The 19,113-nt window shown below is 37.5% G+C and overlaps 1 protein-coding gene across 1 annotated transcript in view; it reads left to right on the plus strand.

The window, feature by feature from the left end:
• The first annotated feature begins 8,278 nt into the window (after window positions 1–8,278).
• The window catches only part of LOC106139945 (low-density lipoprotein receptor-related protein 6), a 30,390-nt gene continuing 19,555 nt past the window's right edge, over window positions 8,279–19,113 (plus strand). The window contains exons 1-14 of the mRNA XM_060944886.1: window positions 8,279–8,612; window positions 8,822–9,045; window positions 9,226–9,416; window positions 9,822–10,112; window positions 10,530–10,714; window positions 11,419–11,651; window positions 12,118–12,288; window positions 13,168–13,401; window positions 14,102–14,243; window positions 15,008–15,172; window positions 15,956–16,100; window positions 16,973–17,100; window positions 17,695–17,848; window positions 18,745–19,019. Of these exons, the coding sequence (XP_060800869.1) occupies window positions 8,522–8,612; window positions 8,822–9,045; window positions 9,226–9,416; window positions 9,822–10,112; window positions 10,530–10,714; window positions 11,419–11,651; window positions 12,118–12,288; window positions 13,168–13,401; window positions 14,102–14,243; window positions 15,008–15,172; window positions 15,956–16,100; window positions 16,973–17,100; window positions 17,695–17,848; window positions 18,745–19,019 (2,629 nt within the window). The 5' untranslated portion in view covers window positions 8,279–8,521. The remainder of the gene's footprint in view (window positions 8,613–8,821; window positions 9,046–9,225; window positions 9,417–9,821; window positions 10,113–10,529; window positions 10,715–11,418; window positions 11,652–12,117; window positions 12,289–13,167; window positions 13,402–14,101; window positions 14,244–15,007; window positions 15,173–15,955; window positions 16,101–16,972; window positions 17,101–17,694; window positions 17,849–18,744; window positions 19,020–19,113) is intronic.

The following is a 19,113-nucleotide window of genomic DNA, read 5'->3' on the forward strand; positions in this document are numbered from 1 at the left end:
GTCAGACTCTTAATTTATAAGAGCACATTGTTCGATGTTCAAATGCATTGTCAAATTGATAGGAGTTGTCATTATGTGAATCAGTTGCAAATAAACAATCATTCCGTCTACACGTTGGTTTTCCTTTAAAGAGTAGTACAAGCCATAGTAACCCTTATACAACCGTACATAAGGTCCTTCGAGCCGGATATTATATTATTCTTAGAATGAACATAAGACACGTAATTTCAAAAATATTAGTTCAGTAAATAACACGTGAAGACGTAACAAACAAACAGACTTTCGCATTTATAATATTAATTAGGATGAACAATGTAAACGAAAACAGACTAAAAGGGGTCGTGAAAAAAAGTTACAGCCGCGGCTAAGTCGGGCGCCCGTCAGTTGTTAGCGCGCTAACAAGGCTGTCGCTAGTATGTTCCCGTTGTATCCCAACTAATTCGAGTATTGAAAATGCAAAAGTAACATTGTTAATTTGTTCGTCTTCTCTTCACGCGTTATCTACAGAACTACATCTTATTGTACATACATACATATGGTCACGACTATATCCCTTGCGGGCTAGACAGAGCCAACAGTCTTGAAAAGACTGATAGGCCACGTTCAGCTGTTTGGCTTAACGAATGATAGAATTGTGTTTCAAATAGTGATATGTATGTATGTTGCCTCACACATTCTGACCAGTCACTTAAAATCAACATACTTCATACATAAACAAGATAATATGATTAAAGGTATATTCAAAAATTTAATTCACTACTATAGGATACTATATATCGCTTAATAATTGTCAAAACGTATGGTTTAACAACATTGGTTGACGTCAAATAAATTACTTAAAAACTAAGTTTACTGCCGCTTCCAAGGCGTCAGTGCAGAAGAAGCGGTAACAAACTGCACTGCAGCATTTTATTCAACAAATTATAAATTTTCGAATGCATTCTGTCAAAGTTCGCAGGTATCCACTCGTGGGCTACAAAGGGATATGACAATGCGAGCGCTAGCTACCACTGACATAGATTGTCGGCGCGGGAGCAAACCACTTGATTTCCGACGCCCTCTCATTTCAGTGCGACCTAAGAGCCCAGACAATTGCGCGGCTTTGTTAGGTCTTTGGTCTTTAATTTGATGCTCCGGCGCCGTATTTCTGTTATCTGGAGTTTCACCATTATTTCATTGGCTACTAGCACTTCGCTATTCCTCTTGTAGCAGCCGAATTCAGATTTTGAAATGCTTTTGTATTTGTCTATTTGGACGTTGTTTTAGTTTTTAAACTAGCACTCGCGCTCGGCTCCGCCCGTGTAATCGAAAAATTCTGGTAACTCCCGTTCCTATAGGAATTTCGAGAAATTCAATTCATAATCTTTATTGTATATATCATATCGTACCTCAGTTGAATTAATATTAAATCCTCTCTTATTCAAACTTTATATGAAAAGTACTTAGGTATGTGTGAAGCACAGACCATATACATATACTCGCACAATCTTTGAAAATAGTGACAGATTGCTAGGCCATCGCCTAAATGAAGAATTCCAAGTTTATATAAAAATCCCTTAGTCGCTTTTTACGACATCCGTGGGAAAGAGATGGAGTGATCCTATTCTTTTTATATTTGTGCCGGGAACCACACGGCACAATATCAAATAAAAGATCTTTATTTTTGTTGCATTGCAGTTACCTAAGTCATTCCATATCTATAAATATTTTTTTCATAATCTCAATACTACGACCAAGGAAACCACAATATAAATAATTTTCAAGTTATTAAACTAAGCGATTTATTAAAATAATTTAATTACTTACTCGGTAAAAGTTTTCGTTGCGATCATAATTGCAGTTTCCAGTTGGTTGCCCCAGGCAGATTTCAACTACTGAAATTGGCAATTAGCAACTAAAAAATAGCTTTTTTTTACACTTTTTATGCTGATGAGGGAAAGTTCTTTGCCGCGCGATTAACTGTGGCTGTAATTTGAATTTTTAGTTAGCAAAAGACTGGTGAGAGAACAATACATTTTGTTTTATGTTAATACTGAGTATCTGCGATCTCAACAAAGGAATATTATTTTTAAGTATCGTGTTCACTATCAATCTCTAGCGAAGACTCCGAAACTCCGTTTCTTTGTGGACATGCCCTTATTTTTTATTTATGTAACAAAGTCGCGAAATCCTTTGTTCTTAGGTACTCGCTTTCTACAGCGGCAGCGACAATAGTAATTCACTTATCTTTGAATTGAAAATTTGCGATTTAAAAAAAAAGAAATATGCTTCTGAAATAATAAAAGCTTTCTTAATTTGAATTTCATTGTTTTCATATAATGTGAATAGATTGCAATCTTGAATCATTATTTTTGTTAATATTCTTGTTCTGGTTTTTTTTTTTAATAAAAAGATTTTTCGTTTTTATCAAGCTATGGGGATAATTTAGTGGTTTAATACTTATTTAAGTACTTTTTTACTCAATGGGTATGCAGATACTACAGTTTTTCGCTTACGAAGATCCTAGCATAGGTACTTGCTTCATCCACTTTCATCAAACTTTTCTTTCAGTCGTCAATCAGAACATCGATTTTATCAAGATACGTTCGTCTGAGCCTGCCAACATTCCCATTATAACATTCTCCATGTATATAAATTGCTTAGTTAATCTACCTGACCGAATATAAGCATTTCTTTAATATTCCTGTCACATATCATCTTCTCAGTAGTCGAAAAAAAAATCTTATAAATTAACGCTAACAAGATCAAAGATTAATCTTGCACTAGAAATATAACGGCATGAAGTAATCCGGCGACCCGACGGCCGATAGTATGCAATTTCACACGTCAGTACACAATGATATTGCCAACTGTACAATCCGACAGAACATGACTTATATTTTTAGACACGACACGATTCTAACCGATCCTTTGAAATTCGTGTTCTAAAATTTGAAATTGGTGTTTTAAAATTTGAAATTGGTGTTCTAAAATTGATAGCGAATTTGTGAATACGCTGACATAATTTTGATCATAGATATCTACATGCTCATAAAATAAATCATAGGTATATATTAAGTATAGGTTTATAGTACACATGGTATATTAAGTATGTTATTACTTATTATACATTATTATTATTATCACACACACAAAGGTTCTCTGCTTAACCCAATGATAGACTGTTAGATAATGCTATTAACATTAAGTCCGCCTATTGCACTTTACAAATTGTAATTAAATAAAGAAATAAATAAAACTACACCCTAAACCGCTGAGCTTGCATGAATTATGAATGTGACTGAAGCGAAAGAAGTATGCAAAGATCGGGACAAGTGGAATCGTGTTATCTGTGACTACGTCTCAGGGAAAGAGGAGTAAATCACGCCTATCTTCTTCCTCCTGGCTATAGTCCCAGATGCATCCTCACCACTCTGGAGAGGAGCATAATGCATTTCTGCATCTACATATGTATATAACTACATATGTATCACTACATACATACATACATAAAATCACGTCTATATCCCTTGCGGGGTATACAGAGCCAACAGTCTTGAAAAGACTGATAGGCCACGTTCAGTTTTTTGGATTCAAGATAGAATTGAGATTCAAATAGTGACAGGTAGCTAGCCCATCGAAGCTCAAAAAATATTGAATTGGTTGAACATTAATGAAGTATATTTAGATAAAGTAGAGTGTACATGTACATTTTATGATGAAATCTTGTATGTAGGTAGCTGAAGACCCAGGATACCACACAGGTTACTTTTTATCCCCGAGTTTTAATAATACGGTTTCCACACGGACGAAGTCGCGGGCCACCTCTAGTACTGCTATATTATTACGGTATCTACAACAACATGCAACATTTGAATCAAATGTGTTTTCAGACCGATGCGCCAGCCAATATAGCTCAAAGGATAGGGATTATATATCTATGTTATAGGTTGGAATCAGTCGATTGAGCAAACAATATCATAAACAGGTGCTTCCCTTACTAATGTTATAAATGCAAAAGTCTGTCTGTCTGTTCCGCTACAGCGCTGGAGCGGTTCGAATGAAATTTGGTATATGTACAGTTTTTTTTTTTTTAAATCTACCCCTAAGCGTCTGGCAATCTTATGATACACCTTTACGGCAAAACAATGTATTTTATTATGTTATAACTTGGACTTAGCGCGGGCCGCCCAGGGCCCTATGTACACACAGCATCGCCCAATTACCAAGGTGCTTAATTAGCAAGCAAACATGTTGGAAATATACAGGGTGGATCTGCAATTTTGTGCTTTCATGCGTTCAACTTACAGTCTAGTGTCAAATGACAAATAAGTAGAAATACAAACAAAAATATACTCTTTACTTGATAAATAAGAGACTCATATGTTAATGTCCATATTTAATTAAATTATAGGGAGAATTAATTACTTTTTAGCTTTTATAGGTAGGTAGGTACGTACTTTGATCTAATTGGAGATGGTATAAGGTCAGGTCAAGAGTACCCGAAACCGACGAGCTTGCATGAAGAGAGTTAAAACTTTGCTGAAACTCACCACTCTGGACAGGAGCCCGGGGTAATCCTTTGACCTTGGATTAGGATCCAACTCAATTCCAATCTTGAGATTGGATGAGTCAGGTTTTTTACACGAAGCTACTCCCATCTAACCTCCGCAACCGTTACAGGTAAACCTAACCCGTATTGGATCCGTGGTAACACATCCAGTTGCTGAATGTGAGGTTTAATCCCGATGTTTTTCCCTCACCATAACAGCATCGGTTAGTATCCAAACTAATGTACACAACTTTGAAAATAGTCATTGGTACAGGGCCGAGGCGGGATGTGAACCTGTTATTTTATGCTACTGTGTAAATAGGTACGAAATATACTTATTCAAGAGTTGAACCCAAATCCAAACTTCACCAGTTAAAATTAACGATGATTACGTAGTTCAATCTCTTAATAACTCTTCATGAAGATTTAATTGAAAGGTTAATTAGTGTTTCGTACTTATACAAAGCATCTTTGAATTAAATTTATCTTGTAGCACCCTTCAATTAATAATAAGCTTAACCCTGTTTGATGTTGTTGGATGTTGTCATGTGAAAAAAGATGTACTTACAGGTATAGAAAAGGGTATGTTAAGATGGTTTGGTCATATGGAGAGGATGAATGAAAGCAGGTTGACTAAGCAGATATGACCAAGGAGAGTGTGGAGGGAAAGGTCGGAGTGGAAAGATGTATCGATCAAATTAAGGACGTCCTGGCAAAGGGTCAGGTCAAGAGTACCCGAAACCGCCGAGCTTGCATGAAGAGAGTTACCTATGAATGTGGATGAAGCGAAGGCAGTATGCAGAGATCGTGGCATGTGGAAAGATGTAGTCTCTGCCTATCCGTCCGGGAAAGAGGCGTGATTTTATGTATGTATGTATGTATCCTGTTTGAAGCAATAAACCTAGGTATAAAATTAACTATAATATAATCTCAATTCTATCGTTAAGCCATCCAACTGAACGTGGCTTTTCATACTATTGGGTCTGTCCACCCCATGAGGGAAAAAGACCTGACGTTTCGTCACGTTGTTTTCCCTCACTGTAAATGTATGTATCTTCAGAGTAAGTAAGTATAACCTAAACTCACTAAAGATCTACCTACTATACGAGGACCTTAGGATATGATAGTGCACCTTCTTTCAGTGTTACTATTTGTATTAAGTATACAAAACACCTACAGGTACATTCACATGCAATAAAATAGCTCTGCGTTTAAATACAATAACTATAAACGTCGTCCTCTCCTCCACAGTACACTGGAAAATACAGGTATCTACATTAGGTCGCATTCTAGTACCTACTAGCTAGGAATAAATTAAGAGTGCGCACGAGTATTTATTGTATTTGTTATGATTATTTTTCCATTTAGGTCATTTTATGTGCCGTGTGGTTCCCGGCACCAACAAAAAAAAGAATGGGACCACTCCCTCTTGTTTCCATGGAAGTCGTAAGAGGCGACAAAGGAATAGGCTTAAAAACTTGGGATTCTTCTTTCAGGCGATAGGCTAGCAACCTGTCACTAGTTGAATCTCAATTCTGTCATTAAACCAAACAGCTGATCGTAGCCCATCAGTCTTTTCGAGACTGTTGGCTCTGTCAAAATCACAAGGGATATAGAATAGTAATAATACTCGTGGTGGGTATTTACTCAGGTGAATACTGCGATAAAGAAGTATAGTACTACCTATATGTTAAAGCTTGGAACCACACGGTTCATGTAGAGAGGGTAGTCATGCAGACCATTTGTTGGCAGTTAGAATCTTCTAGAACATATTTTGTCTTTTCTGATTTTCGGATGATCAAGTTCCGGTCATTACTACTGGATTAATTTCAAACAAGGTCGAGACTTGTGTTATGGTATACTAACACTACGATACTATACTAAAGAATTAAGTAAACAGAAAAGATTTTCTTTCCTTTTTCGGGAGTAAGAGGTATAATTCAAAGCAACGCTATCACTGCCAGAAAAAGGTTTAGTTGACAGCTCGTCATTTTACGTATTTCGGCATTAAAGGTTACGGTGTCTAAGAATAATAAACTTGTAATTGCGCACTGTACTGAAACAAAGGAGGATATACCAACTCTTGTTCGTGACATAAGAGCACAAGAAGCCAAGGCGACATTCACAAGAGAAATTCCAGCCACAGTCGTGCGCTTTAGACACGTTTTAATCCAAGATAGCTCCTGTGGCGAACATTTATAGTTTTACAAGTCCCACTAATGTTTTTCTGGGTAATTAAATAGTTTCCGCCTCGATTACAAAAGCTACACTTCTCTTGTGGTGTGCCATAAAATGTTTTAATGTTATTTGCGGTTTACTTAAAGCTTTCCTGAAAATAAAAGAAATCCTCCTTAGTGTAAAAGAAATCCCTGCTATGTTATTGACATAGCAGTGCCGTGTCGTTCCAAGGATTCAAGAATAGAACCACTTCGCATCTTTCCCATGGATATTGTAAAACGCGACGAAGAGATAGGCTTATGAACTTGGAATTCTTTTTTAGGCGACTTTTCTAGCAACCTGTCACTATTTGAATCTCAATTCTACCATTACCTAAGCCAAACAGCTGAACGTGGCCTGTCAGTCTTTTCAAGACTGCTGGCTCTGTTTACCCCGCAAGGTATATGTAGTGATTATATGTACATATGTATGTTATTGACATGGCGTTTCTTTCGCACGACCTGATAATACAGTCAAAGTTTAAGTATTCATATATTATTATTTTCTAACCTAAGTTTTACTTACTGTAGCGACATCTCTACGCCACAAGTCATAACAACCAATCACGCGACGCTATCAGTCAAAAACAGCAAATAGTCTTAATCGCGCAAGCGAAGATTTTACGGTCTGGATCATACCTACATATACAACCTCCGGCACAACATCGTCTGTCGCGCGGTTCCCCAGGCATAACACCTAGCCTGGCGGAAGATCTTCCCCTTTGGTGGTGGTCGAGCAGATACATCGTTCCCGGTAATACACACAGCCGTTTAACATCAACTAGAGTACGCCCGACGCTCCGAACGCGTAGATATAGCGAAAGATTGCGTATCCCGTTCATTTTCGTTCGAATTATGGGAAATCCTCTCTTAGTGCATCCCTTGTAATATATAATATAATTTCAAGTCTCAAGACTCAGCGGTTTAGGCTGTGCGTTGTCTGTCAATCAGTCAATTATTGGTTTAGAAAGTTATTAAAAATTTTATTATATAGAAAATCACGCTGTCTATTTCGAAGATTCGCCTCAGTTTCTAGGTACAGGTTTTCATAGTCCGATCATTATAATGATGACTGCGAGACCATGTACCTATCATCGAAATCGGTTATGTGGTTGATACAAGCCATTGACTCTGTGATCATTAAACAATCATCATTTTTCATCTCCAATACTATGAGATACATAACTAAATACATTATTTTATATATCAGTGCTTGACACACAGCACAATTTGTTCTTCTCCTTTTTTGAAGTTGGTTAGCAATACAATCATCAGCGCCCTCTTGCAGATATTTACGGAACCATAAAACGTGTTCCTGTTTAGCACAGGAGGTAAAGTCTTTTTAGATAATATTTTTAAGTATCCCCATTATATTGCTAATAAAAGCCTTCATTAGTAATTTATTTTCAAATTTTTTGTGATCTTTTGTGTTAGCGTGTTGGTTAATAATTAAGTTAAATAATTTAATTATTTTGACAATGTTCATTTAGGAAACAAAACGAAACTCGACTTTTGTCTATTCGAAGTTTGTCTATGGGTATATCATCTATGGCGAACCGAACAAACAAATGTTTTTACTGTTTTGGCTTACCTTTTCGTTTTGTTGTGATGAACAAATTTATCTTTTAATGTTGTCTGTTAAACACTAGTGCCATAAAGAAATATTTACTGTTTTATTAAAAAAATGTTAATAACCGTGCCTTTTGTGTGACAGTGGAAGCATCAAAAATAAACACATGATACCTTCTTCGGTCGGATTTCAATTGTTTTCATTATGACGAAGCGCCGAAGAATACTGCATGCTGATAAAATTATACAAAATGTTATTCATATATTTTGTTTGTTAATGTTTTTGCAACTAAAAGGTTAGTACATATTTTTACAGTTTGTTAAGCTTACCTTCATACAAATTCAACAACCTAGGCTATAGTCGATTACTCGACCCTGTAATGATCATTCAAATTTAAAACTTTGCGTAAAATCTTTTCTAAAATGTTATGTTATGTAGGTACCTCTAAGACAGGCATTCTTTTACAGGCTGGAATAAAACATTTTTTTTTCTTTTTGCTTGCAGGTTATTACTCTGTTAGTAGCAATCCTATACTTCTTTACTCAACTGCTAATGATATTAGGGTTGTCAATATTCCAAAGTTCACGAAAGCCACCGCCATCGTAAAAGATCTGGAGCAAGGGTCTGCCGTTGACTTCATCTACAGAAAGAGTTTGATTTGTTGGTCTGATCAAACTGCAGAGTTGATACAATGCATGCATTGCAACGAAACCCATTCTGGAGAAAAGGTGAGAGTGACATTGATTTACTGCATTTGTCATACAAATGATGATGTAAACGGGACTAATGCCAGGAAAAAAAGAAGAATTTAAATTTTTATGAATTTAAGATCTACCTCACACTTCCACCCCACTGCTAGCTTTGAATTGTTGTCTATGTATAATTATTTAAGTATTTATATTTTACAGATGAACATTGTAACGGAAGGTCTGATCACACCTACTGGCATTGCCATAGATTGGTACACGGACAATATCTATTGGACAGATGGAGAGACAAACAGGATAGAGGTCATAAGCCTAGAGCACAAGTATCGGAAGGTTTTGTTCTGGTCAGAAGTTGATTTAGCACGGGCCATCGCTGTAGTTCCTAAAGAAAGGTAAGGTTTGTTTGAGTTTATTTCTATCTAGAACTCTATTTTAAGTAAAACTTTCATAATGTTTACGCTCCCTCCCTTCCCTTTTGGACTCCTACAGTGGTAAGCCAAGTAGCTCACTATCCTCAGGCAGCTATTTGCTGAACTTCATGTCTACAGCCTAACCCACAACCTCTTAAATATTGTAAAACTAGTCGTAATGAAGGTTGTATTTTTATATGAATCTTTAAATTATCTCTCATCTCTCTTACCTAAGATGTTTTACATAAATGTGACAAATAAGAAATAGATTTTTTCTAACAGAGCTTTGAAGTTTCATATGAGACTAGTTCTATCATGGGGTTCATGTTTATATGGAATATATTCTGTGGTTTCAGACATCTTTTAATCAACTGTTACTTGTTTCAGCTTAATGTTTTGGACTGATTGGGGTGAAGTACCCAAAATAGAACGTGCGGGTATGGATGGGAACCCATCTACTCGGAGAGTTATAGTCAAGAAAAACATTTACTGGCCTAACGGCATCACTATAGACTACAACAAGAATTTGATATACTGGATTGACGCTAAACTTCATTTTGTTGATGTAATAGACTTTAATGGGGAAAATAGAAAGAGAGTTGTCAAAGGGGGTTTGGAGTATCCGTATGCTTTGACTACCTTCAATGATAAGTTGTACTGGACTGATTGGAAGACTTGGTAAGTAACTAAACTTTTTCCATTATAAAATCTTGTACCACAATTCAGTATGATATGGCAGTATTTTGTATACATAATATATTGGTACTGTTGGATTAATGGGGTTAATTGAGGGATTAATCAGAAATAATAATTTAAAAAATTTAAAGAAATTACAAAGACACCATCCATGTAATTTGCCAATATATTTGTCTCCATTTAATATTATGCAGGTAAAATGTGTAGCAGATGTACTTAATGCCGTTTATAGATGTGGTATACATCTTGCAAACTATTTTAGTAATGTAAAACGAATCTCTACAACATGAGCTTCCCAAGTTTTTAAATTTGAGTGATCATAACCTCGACATGAATTGGATTAAAAACAAACAAAATATCCAAAGTGTCTTAATTTGTTTTTGTTTCTCCATCTTCCAGGTCACTACACACATGGGATATTTCAAGCAGCGGGCCAATAAAAGAGATAATCAAGTCGAACCCGGTGCCGGTGGACATCAAGGTGTACGATGCCAGCAGACAGCTGATGCCAGCCGGGGAGCTCCCCTGCAGTGTCAACAACGGCGGCTGCTCGCACCTCTGTCTGCTGTCTCCTGCTAATTCAGGTCTGATTATTTCCTGGCTGAATAGGGTTGTAACGATATATTGACATCTCAATAATCGCCTTATTTGAGCAAAGATTCGGGCTCTACTGCCAAAAAGGGAAGATTGTTCCGCGAGACTAGGTTTTAAGTCAGGGGAGCCGCGCGACAAACCATGTTGTATTTATGTTTCAATTCGTGAAATCTTTGCTTGCGCGATTTATAGCATACGCGCTATATAAATAGACAATAGAAAATTGGATGAACTTGTTTTTGGATGATTCGCAGATTTGTAAATGTAATGGATACATACAAAATATTATCGATTTTTTAATTATATTTTTATCAATTTGATAAAATGAATGCAAGGTGGTACCTTGCATCCCTTGTCCTGGAGTTCACTAACTCTAAACTAATAGAACTAATAGGTAGTTCACAAATTCACAGTTCACTTTATGTACCTCCTTTTAGGTTGGTGAATTTCATAGTTAATAAACCACATTTCATAGTTAATTTTCTATAGTCTTCCTGGGCTTTGCACTCGCGGTGACGTTTTTATCCCGTATATTAATTTAAAATTGTCTAGCAATTTAATGTAGAACATTTATAATTTTCATCTTTGTTTTTTTAAGATAAAATTGTTTATTTCAAATGAGGGCAGCACTGTGCCATTGAGAAATTAATGTGTAATGGTAAGAGCCTTAAACAAACTTCATTTTTTCTTACAGCGGGTTACATATGCGCGTGCCCAACGGGTGTGAAACTGAGAGAAAATAGCGACACAACTTGCTACAACGCGCCACAATCGTTACTCCTCGTCGCACAGAGGTCAATGATCTCCAAGATATCACTCGACTCCCCCGACTTCACTCCGTACACTCTGCCATTGAGGGATTTGAAGAAAATACTATCAGTCGACTTTGATCCGAAAACGGAATATGTTTACTGGGCGGATAGTGTGGTAAGTGTACATACATACATAAATCCCGCCTCTTTCCCGGAGGGATAGGCAGAGACCGCATGTTTCCACTTGCCACGATCCCTGCATACTTCTTTCGCTTCATCCAAGCGCAACCTATAATATAATACAGTATCTTTAGTTTTAACTGGGATAAAAATAACCTATACCCTTTTCCAAATCACTACATAGTATAAAACAAAGTCGCTATTTTAGTCTTTTTGTCTGTATGCTTAAATCTTTAAAATTACGCAACGGATTTTGATGCGGTTTTTTGTAACATGTAGAGTGATTCAAGAGGAAGGTTTTTATGTATAATAACATTTATAATTTTGCACCCGTGCGAGGCCGGGGCGGGTCGCTAGTTAGTTCTTTATAATTTTTTTTATTAGTTCAGTAGATAACGCGTGACTAGACCACCAAATTGCAACAAAAGTAAAATTTTGACTTTTCAAATTACACCTTCCAGTTGAAGTCCATATCCAGAGCCCGTTTGGACGGCAGCGAGCAGTCCGTGGTGATCCCCAGCAGCGGCGTAGGAGACAGCATCGCCATAGACCCGCTGGCGCGCAACATCTACTGGACCGACCCCGTGGCAGACACTATCAATGTGGCCAGGCTTGATGGCAGCGCTAGGAAGGTCAGTTATAAGTGGGCATAACATATGGGCAGGGATTCCACCCGTACATAGATACGGTCGATATTCCCTTACGCTTCGCACCTTGTGATTCGCCAAATCTTTTGTCACGCGAACCACTCTGATTTGGAGTTCCCTCCTGGCAGCTTTCTTCTCCAATACATTCAACTTGATAATTTTTAAAGCAAGAGTGAATAGGAATTATTTGCGCTTGCGTACACCACCTTAAGACACTTCTAGCTAACCACCGAACAGGCATAGAGGTCAAACGCACTCAAATGTATTATAAAAAAACTGATACCTCTCCTGTGAATGGTAGACAATGTTACCGGCCCCCTTTAATCACGAATGATGAAAATGCGTCTTGTTTACTCACTCTATTTTCCTCTGCTATGTCTATAATAAGTAATACCCATGCGAAGCCAAGGCTAGTCGCTAGTGGCATACTAAAAGTACTTACCCTTAACCGACAATCTTGCAAGCAGAGAGTAATGAATTTGGATAGTTGCATCCAAATTCAAACAAAAGATGTATGCAGTGAAAGATATCTCTTAAAAACGAATGTATAAATACTAAATTATAAAATCTTAACATGACAAATAATCACGTTTATATCCCTTGCGGGGTAGACAGACCCAACAGTCCTCAAGAGAAGAAGGGCCACATTCAGCTGTTTGGCTTAATGATAGAATTGAGATTCAAATAGTGACTGGTTGCTAGCCCATCGTCTAAAAGAGGAATCCCAAGTATGTAAGCCTATTTCTTAGTCGCTTTTTACGACATCCATGAGAAAGAGATTTTTTCCTTTGGTTCCGGGAACCACACTGCACCAAAAAGGGGAATCCCAAGTATATAAGCGTATCCAATATAAATTTTTTTCAGGTGCTTATCCACGACGAGCTATACGACCCCCGCGCTATAGCTTTGCACCCCACGGCGGGCTGGATGTTCTGGTCCGACTGGAACGAGAAGAAGCCTAAGATTGAACGGGCCAACTTAGACGGTACCGGCAGGGTTTTGCTGGTCTCAGAAAAACTGACCTGGCCCAATGGTATAGCTTTGGATTTGGTGAACAACAAACTTTACTGGGGTGACGCGAGGACTAGAAAAATTGAGGTAAGATATGCTTGTCTATACTAATATTATAAAGCTGAAGAGTTTGTTTGTTTGTTTGAACGCGCTAATCTCAGGAACTACTGGTTCGAATTGAAAAATTATTTTTGTGTTGAATGGACCATTTGTCGAGGAAGGCTTGACTAGGCTAACATCACGCTGTAACTATTAGGAGCGAAGATATAATGGAAAATGTGAAAAAAAAAACGGGGAAAATTATGCATCCTTGAGGGCTTCAATGATGCCCAAAATAACCATTCAGTAAATATATAAATTGATATCTCTGTCTTTGATTATCCGTTATCAGTTAAACTATATGTTGGTACTGTGGCGACATCTCTACGCCAAAAGTCATAACAACCGATCACGTGATGCTATCAGTCAAGAACAGCGAAAAGTCTAAATCGCGCAAGCAATGATTTCACGGATTGGAGCATATACACAACCTCCTACACAACATCGTTGGAGCCGCGGTTCCCCAGTTACACCTAGCCAATTAATTTCCTCTTGCAATTTGGTGTTAAAAAATAAAAATTACAATTTGATTTGATTGTTTAAGATAACTTCTACAATTATCTCTGGTTGCATTCTTAGCTATATAGCTTTAAAGCCTATTTTTGCAGAGCTATTAAATCCGCCTATTGTTTATTACTAATTGAAAATGTATTAATTAATTAATTAATTAATAATATATTTCTTCTAGGTTTGCAATATGGACGGCACCAATAGAAAGGAACTCCACAGCGCTGACATCCTTCACATATTCGGTGTCACATTGCTCGGGGAACATCTCTACTGGTCCGACATGCAACGGCGGACGTTAGACAGGATCAACAAGAACACAGGTATTGTTGATTCATGTATGAATGAGAAGGAGACAGCTATACAGGGTGAATTGGATAAATTTAACTGTTAAGTGTACTCATCTAAAGGATATTTAAAAACGTTAAAAGAAAAATATCAGTTCATATTTCAGAAAGTAGGAAAAAAAATAAAAGTATAAAAATTCCATCGTGCGATTTGATAGGATTTTAATCTCAATGTAATGGAATTTAGGTTGAATGTCGCAATGCACTATGGCCATGCGGAGTTCAGTAGATAGCGTAAACGGTTAGTAACCATTTCGCACTGTGAATCTTGACTTGATCTTGATACTAGAAAAATAATTCATTTTTCAGACATTTATTTACATGTTGAGTTTTAATTTCTTTTTGTAGTTTTGGTCTTTAATAAAGCGTGTGACGTAGTTTTTGAGGATTTTTTAAATGTGAAAATGATGACGTTTGATTTAAATAAAAATAGGCTCAAACGGCTCAGAAGCATGGGTATAGTCTATGTTTAAAAGGATGCAGTTGTTTTAAATGTCACCCTGTATAATAGAACCGTAGACTACCAGCTAACTCGAGGCTACACTCTTAAACGGGTAACGGCTTAGGATTACCTGCAAAGGTTGCAGAGGTCAGATGGGAGTCACGTGTAAAAACCTGAGACACTATCCAAGATCCATAATCCAGGCTCCTCTAGAGAGGAGACAGCCGGGCCTAACCAGGAGCCTGGATGACCTAAAACAAGTAGGAAGAATATCTATGTTTATTTTTTCTGTTCACAGGCCTAGACCGGCAGACGGTTGTGGAACAAATGGCCAACATGATGGGGATAAAGGCTTTCAAACTCGGGGAGCCGCTCGGCTGGAACCGCTGCGCGGACGACAACGGGGGCTGTTCACATCTCTGCTTCAATCGACCGAACGATTATGTGTGTAGCTGTCCGCTGGGTGAGAATCACTTTTATTTATGTGGATAACATAATATAAAATGTGCCGTGTGGTTCCCGGTACGATTACAAAAAAGAATAGGACTACTCCATCTCCTTCCGACGGATGTCGTAAAAGGTGACTAAGGGATAGGCTTATAAACTTGGGATTCCTCTTTTAGGCGATGGACTAGCAACCTGACACTATTTGAATCTCAATTCTATCACTAAGCCAAACAGCTGAGCGTGGCCTATCAGTCTTTTCAAGACTGGTGGCTCTGTCTACCCCGCTAGGAATATAGACATGATCATATGTATGTATGTACGTATATAAAATCACGGTTTTTTGTCCTGGAGGGGTAGGCATAGACTACATCTTTCCACTTGTCATGATCCGTGCAAACTTATTTTGCTTCACCAAAATGGCTCTTGAGATGTTAACTGTAGCGTACCAAAGCATTTTAAACTTAATTGTTATGTTTTGTTAGTACAACTAAAAAAACAGCTTGGCAGAAATGTTAAAAACTGATAGTATTTCACGCTCACCAAATCGCGGGTAAAATCTATGCCACCAAATTATAACAATAGAATTATCCTAAGCTTATTAACATAAACAAAAAGGCCGCCTTTTGTACATTACCTTAACAAAAGGCGGCCTTTTTGCTTTATGCAATTACTTCCAGACAACCACATCATTACGCTCAGGTGTAGCTTAATCTGATCTCTCTAGAGTATTAATTTATATGAAACAGTATTAATTCTTCCTCGGCTGTCTTTATATATTATGATAATGATAATTTTACAGGTTTGGAACTAGGTAAAGATAGGAAGAACTGCGTGGAGCCCGAGGCTTTTCTTTTGTACAGCCGCAAGAATGTCATCGGGAGGATCAGCATCGAGAATGATGATAACGATGCGGTTCTGCCTATCAAAGACCTCAAGGAAGTGAGGTGAGTGATGGAGATATCTTTGATATGCCATGTTAACAGAAGTATATTGAGAGTGTCGCTAGTCGAATATATAAGGCGTCCCGTTAAAATGAAGACGCAGATTCCAATCCTAACTCACTCATGACTCTTTTCTGAGTTGTGTACATTAGTTTGAGTGCTAACCAATGCGCTTGCGGTGAAGAGAAAACATTGTGAACCAAACCTTGATTCAATATGGGTTATGTTTCCCTGAAAAAGTTGCGGAGGTTGGACGGTAGTCGCTTAGTGTCCAAACCTGATTTATCCAGCCTCCGTAGCGTGGCACGCGCGATGCTGTTTTTATCGCGCAAAAAACTATCGCTTTCGCGTCGTTAATAGCATTCAATTAAATTAATTAGCATGGTCAAGGGCACACCCCGTGACCCTCAGGAGAGATGGAAATGTGACCGAGAGAAAGCAGACTTCAAAAGAAGTGTTTCTTCAAAACAACTGCTAATTTATATTGGCTTAGTTTAGTATGGTTTGTCTTTAAGAGAATGTTTGTACATTTCATCAATTTCTTTGGAATTATTTTGTCCTTCTTCCGAAGGTACATAAAACCAATGGTCCATGTAAACTAATAACTCAATAAAAAAACAAACATACATATAGTTGCGTCTCAGAGCCAACAGTTGAAAAGATTGATAGGCAACTTTCAGCTTAATGATTGAATTGAGATTCAAATAGTGACAGGTTGCAGTCCATCGCCTAAAAGTAGAATCCTATGTTTATTAACCAATTTTAGTCGCCTTTAACGACATCCATCGCAAAGAGATGAAGTGGTCCTATTATTATTTTTTTAATGCCGGGAACCACACGGATAAAAGATGGCTAATTTTTCCGCTTGTTTTTAGCGCATTGGCCGTCCACGTCTCCGGTTTGAAGCTGTACTGGTCAGACAGCAAAACTAAGACGATAAGCCGATGTTCAATTAACGGCACAAACATTGAGAGGATATTAGATTGGACCGGGTTGGTGGAAGGTGAGTTGTTGTTACAATTTATTTTTATAGTTGGCTAAAGGCCGCCCATCATTTTGTCCGCGTGGAAAAAAGGCCTATGTGTTATTCTGGGTATTCAGCTACCTACATACCAAATTTCATTGAGTTGTAATTTGAGTTGTTTAGTAGTAATCGCGTGAAAGGGTAACAAGCATCCATTGGATACATATCATTCAAAGATATATATAGATCCAACTAGCATTTTCCCGCGTTAATTTAGCGCCATCAAAATAAAGTGACGAATTAAATGCCACCTACACAAACCACCGAATTAAACGCCACTTGCAAAAAGCGACGAATATAGCGCCATCGCCAAAAGAATACTGATTTTTCGCTAATTCAACGGAAAATATAGTTTTTACCGGGATGAAAGGTACCTTTCAAAGATAATTCTTGAAATATCACGTGTTTATTCCTACTTCGAGACTAGATCAATCTGTGTAATCAGTCCCGCACATATTTATTATTCATAGTTTAATCCTTTAAAACTTACGCTATTTTTTACATAATAGCTTAGGATTGTGGCAACACCATCAAGTGAAATACAAAAACGACTAACTAATGAACGTTATCTAGGCTTAGCAATTGACGAATCAGCCCAAAACATCTACTGGACGGACACGGCGACCCAACGCATAGAAGTGGCCCGGCTGGACGGCTCCAGCCGACGGACGCTTATTTGGCAGACCCTGAAGAAACCAAAGAGCATCGCACTGGATCCTAGAAAAGGGTAAGTATTGTCTGTGGTGTGGTATATAACCAGAATATTTTTTTGCACAGAAATTTACACATTTACAAGAAATAGTACAATATAATATATAAAAGTAATATAAGTAATACAGAGTGACTTTTAATTCAACTGCATAAACTTAACTGTTGAGTGTACTCATCTAAAGGATATTTAAAATCGTTAAAAGAAAAATATCGGTTCATATTTCAGAAAATACGAAAAAAAATAAAAGTATCAAAATCCACGATCCTAAATACGTCATATCACCCCGGCCGGCGGAAAAGCGACGCGTAAGATTCAGAGGTCAACGACACAATTCATTCAGCTGAGCGATCTCGACAACTCTGTACTTTACTTCATCTTGATACTAGAAAAATAATTTATTTTTCAGACATTTATTTACATGTTTAGTTTTAATTTCTTTTTGTAGTATTGGTCTTTAATAAAGCGCATGACGTAGTTTTAGAGGGTTTTTTAAATGTGAAAATGATGACGTTTAATTTAAATAAAAATAGGCTCAAACGGCTCAGAAGCATGGGTATAGTCTATGTTTAAAAGGATGCAGTTGTTTTAAAAGTCACCCTGTATATAAAAGTAATATAAATAATATATTATAAATGAAAAAAATCCCAGTGATGCCATGAAACAATGCTGAGGAATCACCTAAATTATGTAGCCATAATCCAAATTTGTAAGGTTTCTATGCAAACAGATGTTAGAAGGCAATCGTTCTTTGTTTATAAATCTAACCTCATCCGTGATCATAGTCATGTCAGAAAAAGAAAGAACGTGACCAGAAAAAATGCTTAAATTTGGAAAAAAAAATTGTATCTTATAGGATCAGGGAGCCTACATCTTTCGCCATTTCAAAATACTTACTTACTACTTACTTTCAGCTTCATGTATTGGTCAGAGCTGGGGTCTAAGAACATAAAGCGCGCCGGTATGGACGGCTCTAACCCCTCCGTCATCATAGAGCAAGCCGGACGCGCGCACGCTCTGGCCATAGACTACGAGCGGAGAGCACTCTTCTGGGCGGCGTTGGACCCGCCGACCATAGAGTACGCCTTTCTGAACGGAACTGGAAGGAAGACGCTCATTTCGAATGTGTCTATGCCCTATGCGCTTACATTGTATAAGGATACGGTGTTTTGGGGTGATTGGAATACTGGTGAGTTTTATTTGTTGCTAAACTGTTTTGTTTTGGAATAATATTATAGGCTAAGATATCCCAGCTCTGTATTATTGCGCTTAAACAAATGAGT

The sequence above is a fragment of the Amyelois transitella genome, chromosome 6 (assembly GCF_032362555.1).
Source record: "Amyelois transitella isolate CPQ chromosome 6, ilAmyTran1.1, whole genome shotgun sequence".
Taxonomy (NCBI): Eukaryota; Metazoa; Arthropoda; class Insecta; order Lepidoptera; family Pyralidae; genus Amyelois; species Amyelois transitella.